The sequence below is a fragment of the Nerophis lumbriciformis genome, linkage group LG25, assembly GCF_033978685.3.
Source record: "Nerophis lumbriciformis linkage group LG25, RoL_Nlum_v2.1, whole genome shotgun sequence".
NCBI classification, from domain to species: domain Eukaryota; kingdom Metazoa; phylum Chordata; class Actinopteri; order Syngnathiformes; family Syngnathidae; genus Nerophis; species Nerophis lumbriciformis.
In genome coordinates, this window is record NC_084572.2 from 40,030,372 (window position 1) to 40,052,268 (window position 21,897).

At 42.3% G+C, this 21,897-nt stretch overlaps 1 protein-coding gene across 3 annotated transcripts in view; it reads left to right on the plus strand.

Moving 5' to 3' along the window:
* Positions 1-21,897, plus strand: part of dlc1 (DLC1 Rho GTPase activating protein) — a 222,371-nt gene that overhangs the window by 73,783 nt on the left and 126,691 nt on the right. The window contains exon 1 of one of the 3 annotated variants that reach the window (XM_061984400.1): positions 4,454-4,626. The exons of the other annotated variants lie outside the window; for them this stretch is intronic. Within the exon in view, the coding sequence (XP_061840384.1) occupies positions 4,527-4,626 (100 nt within the window). The 5' untranslated portion in view covers positions 4,454-4,526. Of the gene's footprint in view, positions 1-4,453; positions 4,627-21,897 lie in introns of those variants that run through there. 3 annotated transcript variants of the gene reach the window in all.

Below are 21,897 nucleotides of genomic sequence, written 5' to 3' on the forward strand. Positions count from 1 at the left end.
TCGCTGATTTTGACATTTCATTTTGTCTGGGAAATCCGACCAAAATGTTAACGCAGGTCGTTGCGGAATCTTTTTGCGGTGGCTTCAGAGTCGATGCTTGCAGGCTGTAGTCGGCTTTTGTGTAAAATTCGAGAGTTGCCCAAATGACCAGCGCATATAGCCCATCCATCCATCCATCTTCTTCCGCTTATCCGAGGTCGGGTCGCGGGGGCAGCAGCCTAAGCAGGGAAGCCCAGACTTCCCTCTCCCCAGCCACTTCGTCCAGCTCTTCCTGTGGCACCCCGAGGCGTTCCCAGGCCAGCCGGGAGACATAGTCTTCCCAGCGTGTCCTGGGTCTTCCCCGCGGCCTCCTACCGGTCGGACGTGCCCTAAACACCTCCCTAGGGAGGCGTTCGGGTGGCATCCTGACCAGATGCCCGAACCACCTCATCTGGCTCCTCTCCATGTGGAGGAGCAGTGGCTTTACTTTGAGCTCCCCCCGGATGACAGAGCTTCTCACCCTATCTCTAAGGGAGAGCCCCGCCACCCGGCGGAGGAAACTCATTTCGGCCGCTTGTACCCGTGATCTTGTCCTTTCGGTCATAACTCAAAGCTCATGACCATAGGTGAGGATGGGAACGTAGATCGACCGGTAAATTGAGAGCTTTGCCTTCCGGCTCAGCTCCTTCTTCACCACAACGGATCGATACAGCGTCCGCATTACTGAAGACGCCGCACCGATCCGCCTGTCGATCTCACCATCCACTCTTCCCCCACTCGTGAACAAGACTCCGAGGTACTTGAACTCCTCCACATGGGGCAAGATCTCCTTCCCAAACCCGGAGATGGCACTCCACCCTATTCCGGGCGAGAACCATGGACTCTGACTTGGAGGTGCTGATTCTCATCCCAGTCGCTTCACACTCGGCTGCGAACCGATCCAGTGAGAGCTGAAGATCCTGGCCAGATGAAGCCATCAGGACCACATCATCCGCAAAAAGCAGAGACCTAATCCTGCAGCCACCAAACCAGATCCCCTCAACGCCTTGACTGTGCCTAGAAATTCTGTCCATAAAAGTTATGAACAGAATGGGTGACAAAGGGCAGCCTTGGCGGAGTCCAACCCTCACTGGAAACGTGTCCGACTTACTGCCGGCAATGCGGACCAAGCTCTGGCACTGAGCATACAAGGAGCGGACTGCCACAATCAGACAGTCCGATACCCCATACTCCCTGAGCACTCCCCACAGGACTTCCCGAGGGACACGGTCGAATGCCTTCTCCAAGTCCACAAAACACATGTAGACTGGTTGGGCAAACTCCCATGCACCCTCAAGGACCCTGCCGAGAGTATAGAGCTGGTCCACAGTTCCACGACCAGGACGAAAACCACACTGTTCCTCCTGAATCCGAGGTTCGACTATCCGGCGTAGCCTCCTCTCCAGTACACCTGAATAGACCTTACCGGGAAGGCTGAGGAGTGTGATCCCATGATAGTTAGAACACACCCTCCGGTTCCCCTTCTTAAAGAGAGGAACCACCACCCCGGTCTGCCAATCCAGAGGTACCGCCCCCGATGTCCACGCGACGCTGCAGAGTCTTGTCAACCAAGACAGCCCCACAGCATCCAGAGCCTTAAGGAACTCCGGGCGGACCTCATCTACCCCTGGGGCCTTGCCACCGAGGAGCTTTTTAACTATCTTTTTAACTAGCGCATATAGCATCATGTAATATTGGCACACATATTAAGTCTCTCATGACTATGCTGATGTTAAATAGCAGACACTATCCAGAAATGACCTTGGGTTGTGCTACAAACATGACGCTACCAGCAATTGGGGTGGATGCAGGTCTTAAGCAAAGAAAGATTTTTTTCCGAATGAATTATGAGAGAAATTATCAAGCTAGTGGCTATTTATTGCTACCATGCAAATTTCCAGTAGCTAACATTAGCATTAGCATTTTAATTTGCGCCTCGGAAGTCACTTACTAGTTTCGCAGGAACAGAACCAAGGCAGCATCGGTCTGAAATTCCTCATCTTTGAAAGCCAGGCCAATGTTGATCCTGACTGTCCTCAGCTCCGTTTTCCTTTTTTTTGTCTACTCAGACAAAACTTTTCGTTTCTTTGGTCGCTTTAGCCATGACAGTAATAATTGCACTCTTCTTTTTTTCTTTTTTTTTTTCTGGCGGCACGTATGCTTGCATCGACTTGTCTTTTTTTTAACAAATGGGAAAAGCAAGTCAGCACATTTGTAGTTTTTTGTGTTGGCAGGGTTCCTGCCACCCTCCTCAAAGTGGCTAAGTGCCAGTGAAAGCGATACAGACCCCCTCAGGCCATGACACAGGTGTCATTTAACTAGCCGTACGTCCATGTATCATCCCCAAGAGTTACTTAGTGTCATGATCCGTGGTCCGGATCATGTTTTCGTTATGTTCTGTTAGTTTAACTCCACTAGTTCCTGTTTTTGTGTGCACCCTTGTTTGTTTTAGTTACCATGGCGACTTGTGATTTTCACCTGCCTCTGGTGTTTGGGACACGCACCTGTTTCCAATCAGGAGACATGATTTAAGCCAACCTTTGGCAGTCAGTCGTCCTGGCGTCATTATTGGTTTCATGCCACAGTTTCATGTTGTGCTATGCCATAGTTATGTTAGTTGTTTCATGCCACAGTTTCATGTTGTGCTATGCCATAGTTATGTTAGTTGTTTCATGCCACAGTTTAATGTTGTGCTATGCCATAGTTATGTTAGTTGTTTCATGCCACAGTTTCACGTTGTGCTATGCCATAGTTATGTTAGTTGTTTCATGCCACAGTTTCATGTTGTGCTATGCCATAGTTATGTTAGTTGCTTCATGCCACAGTTTCATGTTGTGCTATGCCATAGTTATGTTAGTTGTTTCATGCCACAGTTTCATGTTGTGCTATGCCATAGTTGTGTTAGTTGTTTCATGCCACAGTTTCATGTTGTGCTATGCCATAGTTATGTTAGTTGTTTCATGCCACAGTTTCATGTTGTGCTATGCCATAGTTATGTTAGTTGTTTCATGCCACAGTTTCACGTTGTGCTATGCCATAGTTGTTAGTTGTTTCATGCCACAGTTTCATGTTGTGCTATGCCATAGTTATGTTAGTTGTTTCATGCCACAGTTTCACGTTGTGCTATGCCATAGTTATGTTAGTTGTTTCATGCCACAGTTTCACGTTGTGCTATGCCATAGTTATGTTAGTTGTTTCATGCCACAGTTTCACGTTGTGCTATGCCATAGTTGTGTTAGTTGTTTCATGCCACAGTTTCACGTTGTGCTATGCCATAGTTGTGTTAGTTGTTTCATGCCACAGTTTCATGTTGTGCTATGCCATAGTTGTGTTAGTTGTTTCATGCCACAGTTTCATGTTGTGCTATGCCATAGTTATGTTAGTTGTTTCATGCCACAGTTTCATGTTGTGCTATGCCATAGTTATGTTAGTTGTTTCATGCCACAGTTTCATGTTGTGCTATGCCATAGTTATGTTAGTTGTTTCATGCCACAGTTTCATGTTGTGCTATGCCATAGTTATGTTAGTTGTTTCATGCCACAGTTTCACGTTGTGCTATGCCATAGTTGTGTTAGTTGTTTCATGCCACAGTTTCATGTTGTGCTATGCCATAGTTATGTTAGTTGTTTCATGCCACAGTTTCATGTTGTGCTATGCCATAGTTGTGTTAGTTGTTTCATGCCACAGTTTCATGTTGTGCTATGCCATAGTTATGTTAGTTGTTTCATGCCACAGTAAGTCTTGTTTGTTCTATGTTCATAGTTCATGCTAAGTGTTAGCGCCTATATTTCCTACGTTAAGTTTTTTGTTCTTTAGCGTCTCGTGCAAACGGCACGCTTTCCTTTTGTTTTAGTTCCTGTTTTTTTGTGATGTGTAGGATTAATTAATGAATAAATATGTTCCTACCTTCAAGTCCTGTCCGGAATAGTCCGTTTGCATCCTGGGGGAACAAACCTCGCAGCAAGCTGCGACCCCCCCCCCCCCTGTTATGACACTTAGTCTTGTTTCAAGAAACTACTCTATGACTTCAGCTCCAGACTTCTTCTTCCGTTTGATGTTGTCATTACTGCCACAAGTGGTGGAAAAGTGCATTACAAGGGAGGACCAGATATTTGTGGTCAAGAAACACTTTTGTAGGGTAAGAGCTGTTTTAAAAAGCCATGGGTGATGCTCGTCGTGACTCTTTAGCACTCAGATATGCATCGTGACCACTGAAGCTTGAGTCAGAAAGCACTTACACACACACTTACACACACACACTTGACTAGAGAGAATAGAATATGAGAGTATTGCGGCAGGCTGGATGTGTCCCAGCAGTTCCCGCATTGAAGCTGACTGCAGCATATGGGAGTGTACGCTCCAGACTGGCAGGGAGCTCAGTCAGGAGGCAGGAAGCTGCAGGAGAAGATTGCAGGTAGCCCATATTTATATTTACAACCCCCAGCAGGCCAGATGAGAGATGTGTGTGAGTGATGCAGGCTTGAGATATATTTGAGAGATTTGTCAGCATGTCTCGCTCCATGAGGCTCCTCCTGCTGCAGAGGTCCTTCAGCTCCTCCAGAACCTTAGACTCGCTCAACAGGAACGTCTGGGAGAGCCGGCTGACTGGTGAGTGTCCACAATCCCACCTACAAAATGTCTTGCACGCCAGGGGCGTTTGGGGTGTGGTTCACCGTGCGGCCTGTGGTGGCGCTGTCGTCCCCTGTCCCAGCAGGGAGGTGTCGTTGGAAGGAGGAGATGCACTTTTTATAGATCAGACCTGGGCAATTATTTGACTGGGGGGGCCAGATTTAGATAAAAAATTGTGTCTGGGGGCCGGTATATCTATTTTTAGGAACATTAATACAAAACCTCACAATAATGATTGAAAGCTAAAAACGTTAAGACAGACCGCCTTAAAAAACGGAATGGGATTTGACATTTTTTTACTGAATGAGACACCCAGAATGTACATGAAAATAAAGAATGTGGGATTTACAATATTAACTATGAAGGATAAAACACTGAATATTGACAACATATTTTACAATCAACCGAAACACAACCAAAATGCAACAAACAGTGAAATATGAACGCCAAGGGTAAAAAAACAAAAACACCTACAATATGAGATACCTCATAGTGGCCAAAGTAACTAATCAGATGACCATAGTAACTAATTAGATGACCATAGTAACTAATCAGATGACCATAGCAACTAATCAGATGACCATAGTAACTAATTAGATGACCGTAGTAACTAATTAGATGAGCATAGTAACTAATTAGATGAGCGTAGTAACTAATTAGTAGAGCATAGTAACTAATTAGATGAGCGTTGTAACTAATTAGATGACCATAGTAACTAATTAGATGAGCGTAGTAACTAATTAGATGAGCATAGTAACTAGTATATGATGCAGATTCTAAGCATGTAAAGACTTAGCATACCTGCCAACTACTCCGGTTTTCTTGTAATTAGTACGGTTTTCATCAACCTATTCCGGGTTACGGTTGCAGTGATAAAAAATATGTTTTTTCATTAATTAAAAAAAAATATTTAAAAAAAAGTTTTATTCACGAAATTGTGTAACAACAATGACAATCGACACTGCTTCCCGTAACTTCCTATCGAGCCATTCCGAATGCCAAGCACGAGGTACCCGTTGCCATTGTTTCCAAACGAGCGAACGATCATGGAATCAGCCGGAGAAAAATCGCAAACGAGTCTTAAACCGAAAAGAAAACTGCAGTCATTCCGTGAAGAATATTCAAAAGCCTATCCGGGAATAATTATCCGTTCCAAAAAGGGTGAAAACTACGCGAATTGCACCTTGTGCAGACAAGATTTTTCGATCAGACACGGAGGAATTAGCGATGTAAAAGACCACGTTGGGACAAAAAAACACAAGTCTAATGCCGTTGCTAGCGATACAAGTGGAAAACTTTCAACGTTTTTCGTTGCCCAAACAGATTCTTTGGATGTGATAAATGCCGAAGTTTTATTTACGGAGGCAATAATTGAGCAAACAAAAAGGTAATGACACCAATGTTATCTATTGGAATTGTTTAGTACTGTTATACTGTTAAAAGTGTTTATACTATTTATGCTTTCAAGTCCAAGTTGAAGAAATCTTGTTAAATGTTGACAGCATAACTACCAAAATACAGAAGTATGTCCTTAATATTTTTGCAGTGCTATTTCTGTTGAAAAGTTCAAATGATGACATTAGAGATGTGATGTGCCACTTTTCAAGTGTCTGATGGCTTCAATTAATTTGCAGTAATTTTTCATATTTTGAATTCTTTTGAAAGGCTTACAAAAAAACTACATTTGAATTGTAATTCCATGCTATTGACAGGACTATTAATTTGAATGAAGTTAGCTTACCATGTTTACAGTATGATAATTGTGATAGAAATGTGAATTTTAGGCACAGAATATTTTTTACAATTGAACAAGGCAGTAGATTATACAAGCTTGGACAGAAAGTTAATAATGACACCAATTTTTTTTTTTATGGAATTGTTTAGTACTGTTTTACCATTTGTTTACTGTAAAAAGTGTTTATACTTTCAATGAACAAATTGAAGTCTTGTGAAAGGTTGACAGGATAACTGGCATTAACTGTCAAAATCATTTCAAACTATTGAAGTTAGCTTACAGAATAAACATGTCAATCAACCCATATGATTTTTGCTGTAATATTTTTGTTTTGAAAAGTCACTGTGACTGATAGAAAAGTGATGGTTTTAGCAACATTTTAACCTGTCTGAATGCTAATAATCATTTTGCGTCGGGGGGCGAAGGAACCCCCCACCAGGACTTTGTCCTGGCCCTACCGGGGCCTGCGGCCCTTAGACCCTGGCTACTAGGTTTTTCTGATTTCAAATGTTGGCAGGTATGACTTAGTATAGTTGAAGGTGATTATAAAAGATGAGTGCACATCATAAAGGCAGCTACACTTTACATCTTAAACATCTAAAACTATTATTTGGGAATGTCCGGCGGGCCAGATTGAAAAGCTCAACGGGCCGCATGTGGCCCCCAGGCCTTAATTTGCCCAGCTCTGATCTCGATGGATTGTTCACGTTACACCTATTATGTCTACGAGCGACATTATAAATCAGGCCTGGGAAATTATTTTGACTCAGGGGGCCAAATTTAGAGAAAACAATGTGTCTGGGGGCCGGTATATCTCATTTTAGGAACACTAATACAAAACCTCACAATAATGTCTGATTGAATGCTAAAAACGTTATGACAGACCGCCTTAAAAAATTGCATTTTATGGAATTTTTTTTTTTTTTTACTGAATGAGACACCCAGAATGTACATGAAAATAAAGAATGTTACAATATTAACTATGAAGGATAAAACACTGAATATTGACAACTTATGAACATCACACTCCTTCTCCATCCACATATTTTACAATCATACAAAAATGCAACAAACACAGTGAAATTTGAACACGGAGGGTAAAAAAAAAAAACACCTTCAATCTGATTTATCTGATACATCACTAAGCTTTAGAACTTTGTTGTAAAAATCTACTTCTGCGTCTGTCCTTGACACCCACATTTCAGGCTCTGGAAACACTCTGTGGAAACACTCCCCACCCACACTGCTTGGTGCCTCATCTGAGCCGCTGTAACTTACATTACCATAGTAACTAATTAGATGACCATAGTAACTAATTAGATGACCATAGTATGTCATGCAAAAGTGCAGATTACAAGCATTGGAATAGTTAGTATAGTTGAAGACTTCCGGTCATTATAAAAGATGAGTGCACATCACAATGGCAGCTACACTTTCCGTCTTAAAGATCTAAAAACATTATTTACTTCAACTTATTTCCAAAAACTTAATGTCCGGCGGGCCAGATGTGGCCCCCGAGCCTTCATTTGCCCAGGTCTGTTATAAATGGTCATCCATGACAATTGTCCCATTGGGGTGGATTTTATTATTTTTTTTAAATTGTTCCTATAATTCACAATCGCTTTGTAAGACCATAACATGTTTTTTATACATTGTAAGTCATTAAATACCACGTGGCTAACAACGCAGCTAATTGGAGTACTCTACAAACCATCTACACGTCCTGACATGAATATTAACCAAGTATTAGCCATATTGTTATTATACGCGCTAACGCAGACCAACTACAAAGAGAGCTAACTAGCTTATAAAGTTAAAGTTAAAGTTAAAGTACCAATGATTGTCACACACACACTAGGTGTGGCGAGATTATTCTCTGCATTTGACCCATCACCCTTGATCACCCCCTGGGAGGTGAGGGGAGCAGTGGGCAGCAGCGGTGGCCGCGCCCGGGAATCATTTTGGTGATTTAACCCCCAATTCCAACCCTTGATGCTGAGTGCCAAGCAGGGAGGTAATGGCTCCCATTTTTATAGTCTTTGGTATGACTTGGATATATATGCTGCTGTATTGACATATTGAGCTGCTGCATGGCTTCTGAGTTGGTGAAAGTGAATTCTAAATCATGCCTCTCACCTGGATAGTAGAAGGTTGTGGACATAAACCCACAAGTTGGTCTACTTTGACATTTAAATGAGTCACATTTATTGTTAACCCTTTATTATGATTCATTCTTCATCTCAACGGGAAGATATAAACATCCCATCTGTCGGCATCCCAGTGAGAGCCGACATTGTACAGTAAGTGGTTGTTTTATTATGTTTGTAGTTCTTGTTTAGCGAATTCCATTGACTCAATTGTTAGCTGTTTCTTGCTAGCGTTTATTTACGAGCTAGAATTTATAAAAAAAAAAAGTTTTTGTCTCACGTAAGGAATGCAAATGATGGGCAAAATAAAAACAAGATTGCTGCTACTTTTTGAAGCGTGCATGTTGGATTATGTAGTGTATACATGTTGGATTATGTACTGTATACATGTTGGATTATGTAGTGTATACATGTTGGATGATGTACTGTATACATGTTGGATTATGTAGTGTATACATGTTGGATTATGTAGTGTATACATGTTGGATTATGTAGTGTATATATGTTGGATTATGTAGTGTATACATGTTGGATTATGTAGTGTACACATGTTGGATTATGTAATGTATACATGTTGGATTATGTACTGTATACATGTTGGATTATGTAGTGTATACATGTTGGATGATGTAGTGTATACATGTTGGATTATGTAGTGTATACATGTTGGATTATGTAGTGTATACATGTTGGATTATGTAGTGTATACATGTTGGATGATGTAGTGTATACATGTTGGATTATGTAGTGTATACATGTTGGATTATGTAGTGTATACATGTTGGATTATGTAGTGTATACATGTTGGATGATGTAGTGTATACATGTTGGATTATGTAGTGTATACATGTTGGATTATGTAGTGTACACATGTTGGATTATGTAGTGTATACATGTTGGATTATGTAGTGTATACATGTTGGATGATGTAGTGTATACATGTTGGATTATGTAGTGTATACATGTTGGATTATGTAGTGTATACATGTTGGATTATGTAGTGTATACATGTTGGATTATGTAGTGTATACATGTTGGATTATGTACTGTATACATGTTGTATTATGTACTGTATACATGTTGGATTATGTAGTGTATACATGTTGGATTATGTAGTGTATACATGTTGGATTATGTAGTGTATACATGTTGGATTATGTAGTGTATACATGTTGGATTATGTAGTGTATACATGTTGGATTATGTAGTGTATACATGTTGGATGATGTAGTGTATACATGTTGGATTATGTAGTGTATACATGTTGGATTATGTAGTGTATACATGTTGGATTATGTAGTGTATACATGTTGGATGATGTAGTGTATACATGTTGGATTATGTAGTGTATACATGTTGGATTATGTAGTGTATACATGTTGGATTATGTAGTGTATACATGTTGGATTATGTAGTGTATACATGTTGGATGATGTAGTGTATACATGTTGGATTATATAGTGTATACATGTTGGATTATATAGTGTATACATGTTGGATTATGTTGTGTATACATGTTGGATGATGTAGTGTATATATGTTGGATGATGTAGTGTATACATGTTGGATTATTTGTCTCCTAAAAGAGAGAGAGATGGTGCAAGATAATGAATATGGAGTTTGATGGACTATCAGTAGTGTTTGTAGAGCTCTTGTTAGTTGTATGTGATGTTTGACTGCAAGTGTGTCACTGAAGGCATGTGAGTTTTGTACTGGGTTAGGCCCATCTATAACTAATGAGCCAGAGGATCCACCCTTTAGTCCGCCTTCGAGCCGCAATGTTGCAGTTGGCAGTCCAAGGTGTTCTGTGAAGGCATCATCAGCATGCCGGATGGATCAATAGGTCTTCTAGTTCCTAGGCAGTATGTACCTGCTGACACCTAAAGTATCTGTTGTTGGAGTATTTGAAGTATTCCATGCTGGGTCCAACACTTTTTGGGGGCCTACTTGTGCTATTGGTACTTGGAACCATGCTGCAGCCTACTTCTTAGCTTCTTGTTCACTGGCACACTCTGGAGGAACTTAGTACCACGCTCTAGCATCTATTGTCTGAATAGTTGATGTACTCCCTGCCATGTTAGGAATTCTCTGTACCTCATTCATTGCCACCTTCAATGTGTTTTGTTTTTCAGTCTCCTTGACGGTGCCTGCTGTAATACAACCAATTTGTTTCCTTTTTTACCATTAGCCACTAAACACGTCTGAGTATTGTTATGTTCATGATGTAATATTGAATGCATGCTTTATTTCAAACAACATGTGAATACTACATTACATGAGATGATAAAAACCCTTTGTATGTTTGAAAAGGAGGAGGAAGAATCATTAGTTTATTGGTTTCTACCCCTTCCCCATTTGGTACTTAGTACTGTAGGTTATCTTACTTCCTGTGTTTTTCTTCTTTTTTTTGTTCAAAACTGGCCACCAAAAACAACAAACAACAACACCATATTTGTTTCCTTGTTCTCATGTCACTGATTTGCAACATGTTAATACACTTTTGATTAGTGAGAATTCATTGATAAAGTCCGAATAGGGCCCTGGGGGGGCGGTAGATAACAGCAAGTCGAGAGGCAGCGGTGTGACAGACCTCATAGTAAGCACCTCAAACGATTTATATTTATTATTTAGGTTAGGGGTAAGGTTAAAGTTTTCATTGTATATTAGTGCGACCCCCCCACCCCTTTTAAGGGGACGGGCAATAGGTGCATTCGTATTGTTAGGAGGAGATGCCTCATTTATCCATCCATCCATCCATCCATCCATCTTCTTCCGCTTATCCGAGGTCGGGTCGCGGGGGCAGCAGCCTAAGCAGGGAAGCCCAGACTTCCCTCTCCCCAGCCACTTCGTCCAGCTCCTCCCGGGGGATCCTGAGGTGTTCCCAGGACAGCCGGGAGACATAGTCTTCCCAACGTGTCCTGGGTCTTCCCCGTGGCCTCCTACCGGTCGGACGTGCCCTAAACACCTCCCTAGGGAGGCGCTCGGGTGGCATCCTGACCAGATGCCCGAACCACCTCATCTGGCTCCTCTCGATGTGGAGGAGCAGCGGCTTTACTTTGAGCTCCTCCCGGATGACAGAGCTTCTCACCCTATCTCTAAGGGAGAGCCCCGCCACCCGGCGGAGGAAACTCATTTCGGCCGCTTGTACCCGTGATCTTGTCCTTTCGGTCATAACCCAAAGCTCATGACCATAGGTGAGGATGGGAACATAGATCGACCGGTAAATTGAGAGCTTTGCCTTCCGGCTCAGCTCCTTCTTCACCACAACGGATCGATACAGCGTCCGCATTACTGAAGACGCCGCACCGATCCGCCTGTCAATCTCACCATCCACTCTTCCCTCACTCGTGAACAAGACTCCGAGGTACTTGAACTCCTCCACTTGGGCAAGATCTCCTCCCCAACCCGGAGATGGCACTCCACCTTTTTCCGGGCGAGAAACATGGACTCGGACTTGGAGGTGCTGATTCTCATCCCAGTCGCTTCACACTCAGCTGCGAACCGATCCAGTGAGAGCTGAAGATCCTGGCCAGATGAAGCCATCAGGACCACATCATCTGCAAAAAGCAGAGACCTAATCCTGCAGCCACCAAACCGGATCCCCTCAACGCCTTGACTGCGCCTAGAAATTCTATCCATAAAAGTTATGAACAGAATCGGTGACAAAGGGCAGCCTTGGCGGAGTCCAACCCTCACTGGAAACGTGTCCGACTTACTGCCGGCAATGCGGACCAAGCTCTGACACTGATCATACAGGGAGCGGACCGCCACAATCAGACAGTCCGAAACCCCATACTCTCTGAGCACTCCCCACAGGACTTCCCGAAGGACACGGTCAAATGCCTTCTCCAAGTCCACAAAGCACATGTAGACTGGTTGGGCAAACTCCCATGCACCCTCAAGGACCCTGCCGAGAGTATAGAGCTGGTCCACAGTTCCACGACCAGGACGAAAACCACACTGTTCCTCCTGAATCCGAGGTTCGACTATCCGGCGTAGCCTCCTTTCCAGTACACCTGAATAGACCTTACCGGGAAGGCTGAGGAGTGTGATCCCACGATAGTTAGAACACACCCTCCGGTTCCCCTTCTTAAAGAGAGGAACCACCACCCCGGTCTACCAATCCAGAGGTACCGCCCCCGATGTCCACGCGATGCTGCAGAGTCTTGTCAACCAAGACAGCCCCACAGCATTCAGAGCCTTAAGGAACTCTGGGCGGATCTCATCCACGGGTGGATGCCTCATTTAGCGCAAAAAAATCGTCTGGTTTGAGCCAGGTTTCGCTAAGACCAATGACGTTAAGATTGTTGTCTCTAATGACCCGTCTCCGCTCGGGATGGTTTCCTGCTGGTCCTACTATGGACTGGACTCTCACTATTGTATTGGATCCGCTGTGGACTGGACTCTCACTAATGTGTTGGATCCATTATGGACTGGACTTTCACAATATTATGTCAGACCCACTCGACATCCATTGCATTCGGTCTCCCCACATATACGGTCCTATCCAAGGTTACTCATAGTCAATCACATCGACGTCCCACTGGGGTGAGTTTTTCCTTGCCCTTATGTGGGCTTTGTACCGAGGATGTCGTTGTGGCTTGTGCAGCCCTTTGAGACACTTGTGATTTAGGGTTATATAAATAAACATTGATTGATTGATTGATTGATTAAAAATACATTTTCAATGAACCACTCTACAAATAGGTAGTTTGATTTTCAGATTTTCCATTCACAGTGCATTACTGTAAATGGAAAAACTGTACCAGTTTTGTTTTTTGCTTTTTACAGTAGAATTTATTTTTTTCCCGTAAAATCAGACTTTTTTTTATTCAGTGTAGTCGTTTTGTAAAATCTTGTTTTTTTTCTGAAAACAACTCGTTTGGATTGAATTTGCGATGGAGTGGACCTAATACCGTATCCAATGGGGATGACTCATCAACTATTACCTAACTTTATCTCTACATTCCGTGACCCTGAATGGAACATTTCCCTGACATGACTTGTTCTGCCGAGTCACTCATGCCGACATCCAGCGGCCTTGTTGGCGTTGCCGTGTGATCACCCCCCCTCCCCCGACCTCAGCCAGGGAGAACACTGACCGTATTCATTGGCTAGCGAGCGCTGGCTTGTCATGCCAGTCTTTGTGCCTGACGGACTTTTCTAGCTAAAGTCAACCTTTCAAGCTCATTACCAGGAAACAACAGACACTCATTATTCCTACCAACTAAGGAAACTAATGAATGCTCAATTGTCCGTTTGAGCACTTTGACTCTGAGGTGTCGAACATGTTTTCATTAAGGGGCCACATCCCCCACTCAGAGGGCCCCGTGTAACAGTGAATACACAGTATATGCATGTCAACGCCTCATGGTATTACACCATGGGTTCTGCATTTTTACTAATAAATAGAAGGATGACTTGCTTTGAAATCATACGTCAAGCTGAGAAAAAGATAGTTTGCTATTTTTCAGGGCAAAAATGCTTGGAATATCTTTTTACATGATCAGTTGAAAGCAGGAGTGCCCAACTTTGTTGCCTCCAAGGGCCATACCCAGCAGGCACCAGACATTGAAACAACGTTGAGAACTTGTTGAATTAGGTGCTGACGTTGAACAACTCAAACATAACGTTGAAACGACATGCTTTTTAACGACGTTTAATCAATGTTGGGTTGTGACGCTGATTCGACCATTGAATTTTGGTCATTTCCCAACCAATATTCTACAACGTTGAAACAACGTGCTTTTTGACGACGTCTATTCAATGTCGGGAACTAGTGAAACCCTGCAAGGGACCGCAGTCGTTCTTTATTGACGCACATTTCCATGTTTTCATGAGCCACATAAAAGGACGTGGTGGGGGGGGGCTTGATGTTGCCCTGGGACCTGACAGCTGCAACTGATTTGGAGTCCCCCACAAATGAAATACTCTGTCCTGTTGGAAATGGCGGATCAGAGAGGTGAAAAGCTATCGGCACTCTGCAGAGATAGCAAGTGTTGAGGTGATCTGTCAGCGCCTGAACAGAAGACATGAAGGAGCCATCATAAGGAAGCCATGATGTCTGAAGATGACCAACAACCAGAACCTGAACAGAAGACATGAAGGAGCCGTCATAAGGAAGCCATGATGTCTGAAGATGACCAACAAGCAGAACCTGAACAGAAGACATGAAGGACCCATCCAAAGGAAGCCATGATGTCTGAAGATGACCAACAACCAGAACCTGAACAGAAGACATGAAGGACCCATCATAAGGAAGCCAGGATGTCTGAAGATGACCAACAACCAGAACCTGAACAGAAGACATGAAGGACCCGTCATAAGGAAGCCATGATGTCTGAAGATGACCAACAAGCAGAACCTGAACAGAAGATATGAAGGACCCATCCAAAGGAAGCCATGATGTCTGAAGATGATCAACAACCAGAACCTGAACAGAAGACATGAAGGACCCATCATAAGGAAGCCATGATGTCTGAAGATGACCAACAAGCAGAACCTGAACAGAAGACATGAAGGACCCGTCATAAGGAAGCCATGATGTCTGAAGATGAGCAACAAGCAGAACCTGAACAGAAGACATGAAGGACCCATCCTAAGGAAGCCATAATGTCTGAAGATGACCAACAACCAGAACCTGAACAGAAGACATGAAGGACCCATCATAAGGAAGCCATGATGTCTGAAGATGACCAACAAGCAGAACCTGAACAGAGGACATCAAGGACCCATCCTAAGGAAGCCATAATGTCTGAAGATGAGCAACAACCAGAACCTGAACAGAAGACATGAAGGACCCATCATAAGGAAGCCATGATGTCTGAAGATGAGCAACAAGCAGAACCTGAACAGAAGACATGAAGGACCCATCCTAAGGAAGCCATGATGTCTGAAGATGAGCAACAACCAGAACCTGAACAGAGGACATCAAGGACCCATCCTAAGGAAGCCATAATGTCTGAAGATGAGCAACAACCAGAACCTGAACAGAAGACATGAAGGAGCCGTCATAAGGAAGCCATGATGTCTGAAGATGACCAACAAACAGGAACCTGAACAAAAGACATGATGGAGCCATCCTAAGGAAGCCATGATGTCTGAAGATGAGCAACAACCAGAACCTGAACAGAAGACATGAAGGACCCATCATAAGGAAACCATGATGTCTGAAGATGACCAACAAGCAGAACCTGAACAGAAGACATGAAGGACCCATCATAAGGAAGCCATAATGTCTGAAGATGAGCAACAACCAGAACCTGAACAGAGGACATCAAGGACCCATCCTAAGGAAGCCATAATGTCTGAAGATGACCAACAACCAGAACCTGAACAGAAGACATGAAGGAGCCGTCATAAGGAAGCCATGATGTCTGAAGATGACCAACAAACAGGAACCTGAACAAAAGACATGATGGAGCCATCCTAAGGAAGCCATGATGTCTGAAGATGAGCAACAAGCAGGAAGTAAAGGTGGTGCTGATGACACCAGACAGGTGTTTTCATGACAAGCTGCTCACTAAAGTCAGTCAACACATGAATTATTGGTTCTCCTCAGCACCATTTTGCATCTTCCACTTCCCTGAGTCCACTAATGAGTTCTCTGCTCTCACACTGAAGCCTCGCGTCAACAAACTCTTCACATTCTTGAATGTGTGGTTTCTAGAAGAGAGTCACAGGATCTCGCTCACATTTCAGCAAACATTCCAATAAATCTTCTCTTAGGACAATACATTACACCTGGAGGGTCTAACCTGCGTCCACTGAGGGCCACACTGAAAAATCAAAGCATGCGGGGGCCAGTTTAATATTTGTCATTTTTTAAACCCATACAATATATACATTTTTTTTTTTACCTTTAGGGCTTCTTTCAAGTTAGCTTCTGGGGTCCCAGAAGTGTCTCAGTCATAATTAAGTCATATATATATATGTATGTATATATATATATATATATATATATATATATATATATATATATATATATATATATATATATATATATATATATATATATCCATCCATGCATTTTCTACCGCTTGTCCCTTTCGGGGTCGCGAGGGGTTGCTGGAGCCTATCTCAGCTGCATTCGGACAAAGGCAGGGTACACCCTGGACAAGTCGCCACCTCATCGCAGTATATATATATATATATATATATATATATATATATATATATATATATATATATATATATTAGAGATGCGCGGATAGGCAATTATTTCATCTGCAACCGCATGACAAAAGTCGTCAACCATCCGCATCCACCCGAATTAACATTTAATCAACACCGCACCCGCCCGCACCCGCCCGTTGTTATATATCTAATATAGACGATGCAAGGCATTAGTGAGGTTATAAAGCTTTTGCCTGTTAAAGAAAGGAGACTGATCCAATGCAGCAATCATCTGGGAGCCGCGCTGAGCGCACCTCCAAGCGCGTGGAGGTGCGATGTCCCTCGCACCCGGGCTCGCGCCCGAGGCTTCAGCGCCATCCATTTTCAGGGCTAGTTGATTCGGCAGGTGGGTTGTTACACACTCCTTAGCGGGTTCCGACTTCCATGGCCACCGTCCTGCTGTCTATATCAACCAACACCTTTTCTGGGGTCTGATGAGCGTCGGCATCGGGCGCCTTAACCCGGCGTTCGGTTCATCCCGCAGCGCCAGTTCTGCTTGCCCCACCCCTTTCGTGAGCGCACTGCGCGCGGAGTGACCCCTGTTACGCGCCCCCGGCAACGGGGGTGGCGGGGAGGTAAGCTGCGCGGGCGGAGCGCGCGGAGTGACCCCTGTTACGAGCCCCCGGCCACGGGGGTGGCGGGCAGGTAAGCTGCTTACCTGCTGCGCGTGACGCCGGCCGCGGCGGGGTGTCGTGCGGTGGGCGCGGTGGTGACCCTGGACTTGCGTCGGGTCCTTCTCGCGGATCCCCTCAGCTACGGCTCCCGGTGGGGCCCTCTCAGGGGAAGGGGCCTCGGTCCCAGACCCCGGCGAGGCGTCCCTTCTCCGCTCCGTAAAAGTGTCCATCTCTTTTTTTTTTTTTTCTTCTGTTGTGGCATATGCTGCAGGTGCCTGCTCGTTTTTCGTATGTGGGTAACAACATTTAACTATGTATATATATTTCCCAATTGGTTTAACTGCCACCCGCCTGAATCTATTTAAAATCTCATTTGTTTTTATTTCAACCGCCCGACCCGAACCGCAGATAATCCGCGGACTCCACGGTTGTGTCCGCAAACCGCGCATCTCTAATATATATATATATATATATATATATATATATATATATATGTACGTATATATATATATATATATATATATATATATATATATATATATATATATATATACCAATCTATATATATATATATATATATATATATATATACCAATCTACCAATCTAAGGTAATCTAAGGTAATACGCAAGGACATTAACACATCCGACACATATGTAGGATTAACCGAGGGAGAATTCAAAACCAGATGGAACAACCACAAGGCTTCTTTCAGGAACAAAAACCTGCGAAATACCACAGAACTCAGCAAACACATTTGGGACCTCAAAGACAATAATGTTGAATATTCAATAACATGGCAAATTCTTGCATCCAGCACACCTTACAATAGTGGTAATAAAAGATGCAACCTATGCTTGAAAGAGAAACTGTTTATTATTTACCGTCCAGACCTGTCATCCCTCAACAAGCGCAGCGAAATTGTAACAGCATGCCGCCATAGACGGAAACACCTCCTAGGTAAGACATGAGCCAATCACCACGCCCCTAGGCCAGCCTGTACCCACCCACTCTGTGCCCTATATAAACCATGGTATGCGAATGCTCCCATTAAAATCTCCTGATGATTGAGGGTACCCCCCCTCATGAAACAGGCCTGTAGAGATGAAATAGTCTTGTGATTTTTTTCCCACACATACATATATATATATATATATACATATATATATATATATATAATATAAATACATTTATATATATATATATATATATATATATATACACAAAAGTAAGGCATACATAAGGTGTACAAAAGTAAGGCGTACATAAGTAAGGTGTACATAAGGCGTCGGTACGCGACTTGCAGGTAATCATGTAGAATGTAGTGTGAGTGCATGTTTTGTAGCTCCTTGAGCGTGAAAGTGTTATTGTTTGTGAAAGTGTTATTGTTTGCTGTCTTTTGTGCGGGACTGAAGAGTGTCTCAGCAGGAGGTCTGAAGACATGTTCCGGTTAGCTGGGGCCCGGCCTACTGGTAAAGCACACAGATGTCCTGGGCCCATTGTGGGGCCCATTGTGGAGTGGGGGCCCCGGCGTGACCATCTCACGCTGCCAGGACGTCTAAAGAGGAAGTCAGAAGGGTTGGGACATCAACAGGATAAAAGAGCAGCATGTTACAAATTAGCCTCAAGCAGACACTTTCAGCCTTGCAACTCCTCTCAGCTTTCATCAACTCATGGAGAGGAAATGTGGACTGTGCATCTCCTGCTCCTCTTTCACAGACACTGTGCATCTCCTGCTCCTCTTTCACAGACACTGTGCATCTCCTGCTCCTCTTTCACAGACACTGGACTTAGGAAATGTGGACTGGATGTGTGTCTCTTTTAAGATTATTTCTAGTTGTGTTTGGAGGCGCCATTTCCCTGCTTGGCAAGTCACGTTTCAGGATGCTTTCATTTGTAGAGCCAGCCCTCTCGGTGTGTGTCTATAAAAAGAAACTACTTATTATTTTATTAAGGTGGATAAAAGCTCCTGTGTCTCTGCATCCATCTTGTCGTGAGGGAACTAAAAAGTAGGCCAGGACCGAAGCTTCCCGTCATCTTGAGCAGAAAACATGTCTTTACCCACAATGACTTAGATTTTTAACCTCCATGGAAATGCCCCCCTCTACCTCAAAGAACTACTCACCCCCAAGTCCTCCACACGACACCTGCTCCTTGGACAGGCTAACCTATCTAACCTCCAAGGACAAAGAGACCGGGCTTTCTGCTCCGCCGCTCCCAGTCTGTGGAACGCTCTCCCTGACCACCTGAGTGCACCACAGACTGTGGATGCTTTTAAAAAAGGCTTAAAAACCCTTCTTTTTTTTAAAAAACAACAACTTTTTTTTAGATATATGTGTGCTAGTTCTAGCTATTAGGCCGTTCTAGTTTTTATTTATTTTGACTATTTATTTTACTAGTTGGGGGCAGCTATTTGTGGTTCTAGCGTTGTTGCACTGTAGCACTTTGAGGTTGTTTGCTCAATGTAAAGTGCTTTTACAAATAAAATCTATTATTATTATTATTAGATTTTTAACCAAAAACTTTACTGACCCTTTATGGGCGATTTTGTCCCATTTAGGGAATTGGATCATCCATGAGTGAGGCAGTCTGATACCAATCCATGAAACCCAACTCTCATTTTTCATATTCATTTATGTTGAGCACAATATTTCAACTGGTTCCTCATTCTGGTCCATACAACTGGACACGTGATTGGCAATGCATTGTGAGGCCGCGGTTATGTGAGAGAGACAGCAAAGAAAATGGATCGTACAAATTAACTAAAAACTTAAGGACTGTACGGAGACAAACTGTAGCCTATTCCAAAGGAAAATATTCTTAAATTGGTGGGATGGATGGTATGAGCACGTCCAATGGACAAAGAGATTTGAGTAAGTAGTCAAAGTCAAACTTGTCTATATCTCGTCAACAGAGTCAGTTTTTGTACCGGTGAAGAATTTCAGAATGCAAAGTTTGTCATCCGTTCAAATTGCGCGTAATCTACAGCTTTCATCCCTCATGTTTTGAGATAAAGGGAGGGTGCTCACTTCGTCGGCAGGTTTCCCTGGAACAATAAGCCAAATATGTCCATCACTGCGCTACTTCTCTGGAAATGTTACTCATTCACTCATTCACGACATGTTGCGCCTTGCTTTTAGCCCGCGGCTAGCTCGGCTAACGCTAACCGCCTACTCAATGCTAGGTGTGAAACAGAATATAATAGGCGTTGAGTCAAACGTAGCGGTCTGAAAATGCCCGCGAACACACCGACACGCACCAGGTGATGGCGTTCAAAAGCGATCGATTGTTTTGAACTTGTGAGAGAAAAGAACACAACTTAAGGATAGAATTGGATAGACTTTGTTTATTTCACAACAGGGAAATGATTTTGGTTGCAGTGCAGATACAGCAAGTTCACAAAGAAGTAAAAAGAAAAAGAATACAAAGGACATAAAATATATATTTTTTGGTTCCATGACTGGGGAAGGTTGTTTGCATTGGGTCATATAAGAAATACTGCGCTTGCATTCAATCAGAGCATAATCAAAGGTTATTGACCTGAATTACTCGCGTTGTCCACTAGATGGCGTCACACTAGTAGCATCACAGTTGTCAGACCAGTGTGGCTAAGATTCCTTGCCAAATTAAAGACGTCAGCGGGTTGCACTTGTAGTATGTTTAACTCTTATTAATATACTTGATCATTACCTGTTAATAACTTGTAGTATGTTTAACTCTTATTAATATACTTGATAATTACCTGTTAATAACTTGTAGTATGTTTAACTCTTATTAATATACTTGATAATTACCTGTTAATAACTTGTAGTATGTTTAACTCTTATTAATATACTTGATAATTACCTGTTAATAACTTGTAGTATGTTTAACTCTTATTAATATACTTGATAATTACCTGTTAATAACTTGTAGTATGTTTTAACTCTTATTAATATACTTGATAATTACCTGTTAATAACTTGTAGTATGTTTTAACTCTTATTAATATACTTGATAATTACCTGTTAATAACTTGTAGTATGTTTTAACTCTTATTAATGTACTTGATAATTACCTGTTAATAACTTGTAGTATGTTTAACTCTTATTAATATACTTGATAATTACCTGTTAATAACTTGTAGTATGTTTTAACTCTTATTAATATACTTGATAATTACCTGTTAATAACTTGTAGTATGTTTTAACTCTTATTAATATACTTGATAATTACCTGTTAATAACTTGTAGTATGTTTAACTCTTATTAATATACTTGATAATTACCTGTTAATAACTTGTAGTATGTTTAACTCTTATTAATATACTTGATAATTACCTGTTAATAACTTGTATGTTTAACTCTTATTAATATACTTGATAATTACCTGTTAATAACTTGTAGTATGTTTTAACTCTTATTAATATATTTGATAATTACCTGTTAATAACTTGTAGTATGTTTTAACTCTTATTAATGTACTTGATAATTACCTGTTAATAACTTGTAGTATGTTTAACTCTTATTAATATACTTGATAATTACCTGTTAATAACTTGTAGTATGTTTTAACTCTTATTAATATACTTGATAATTACC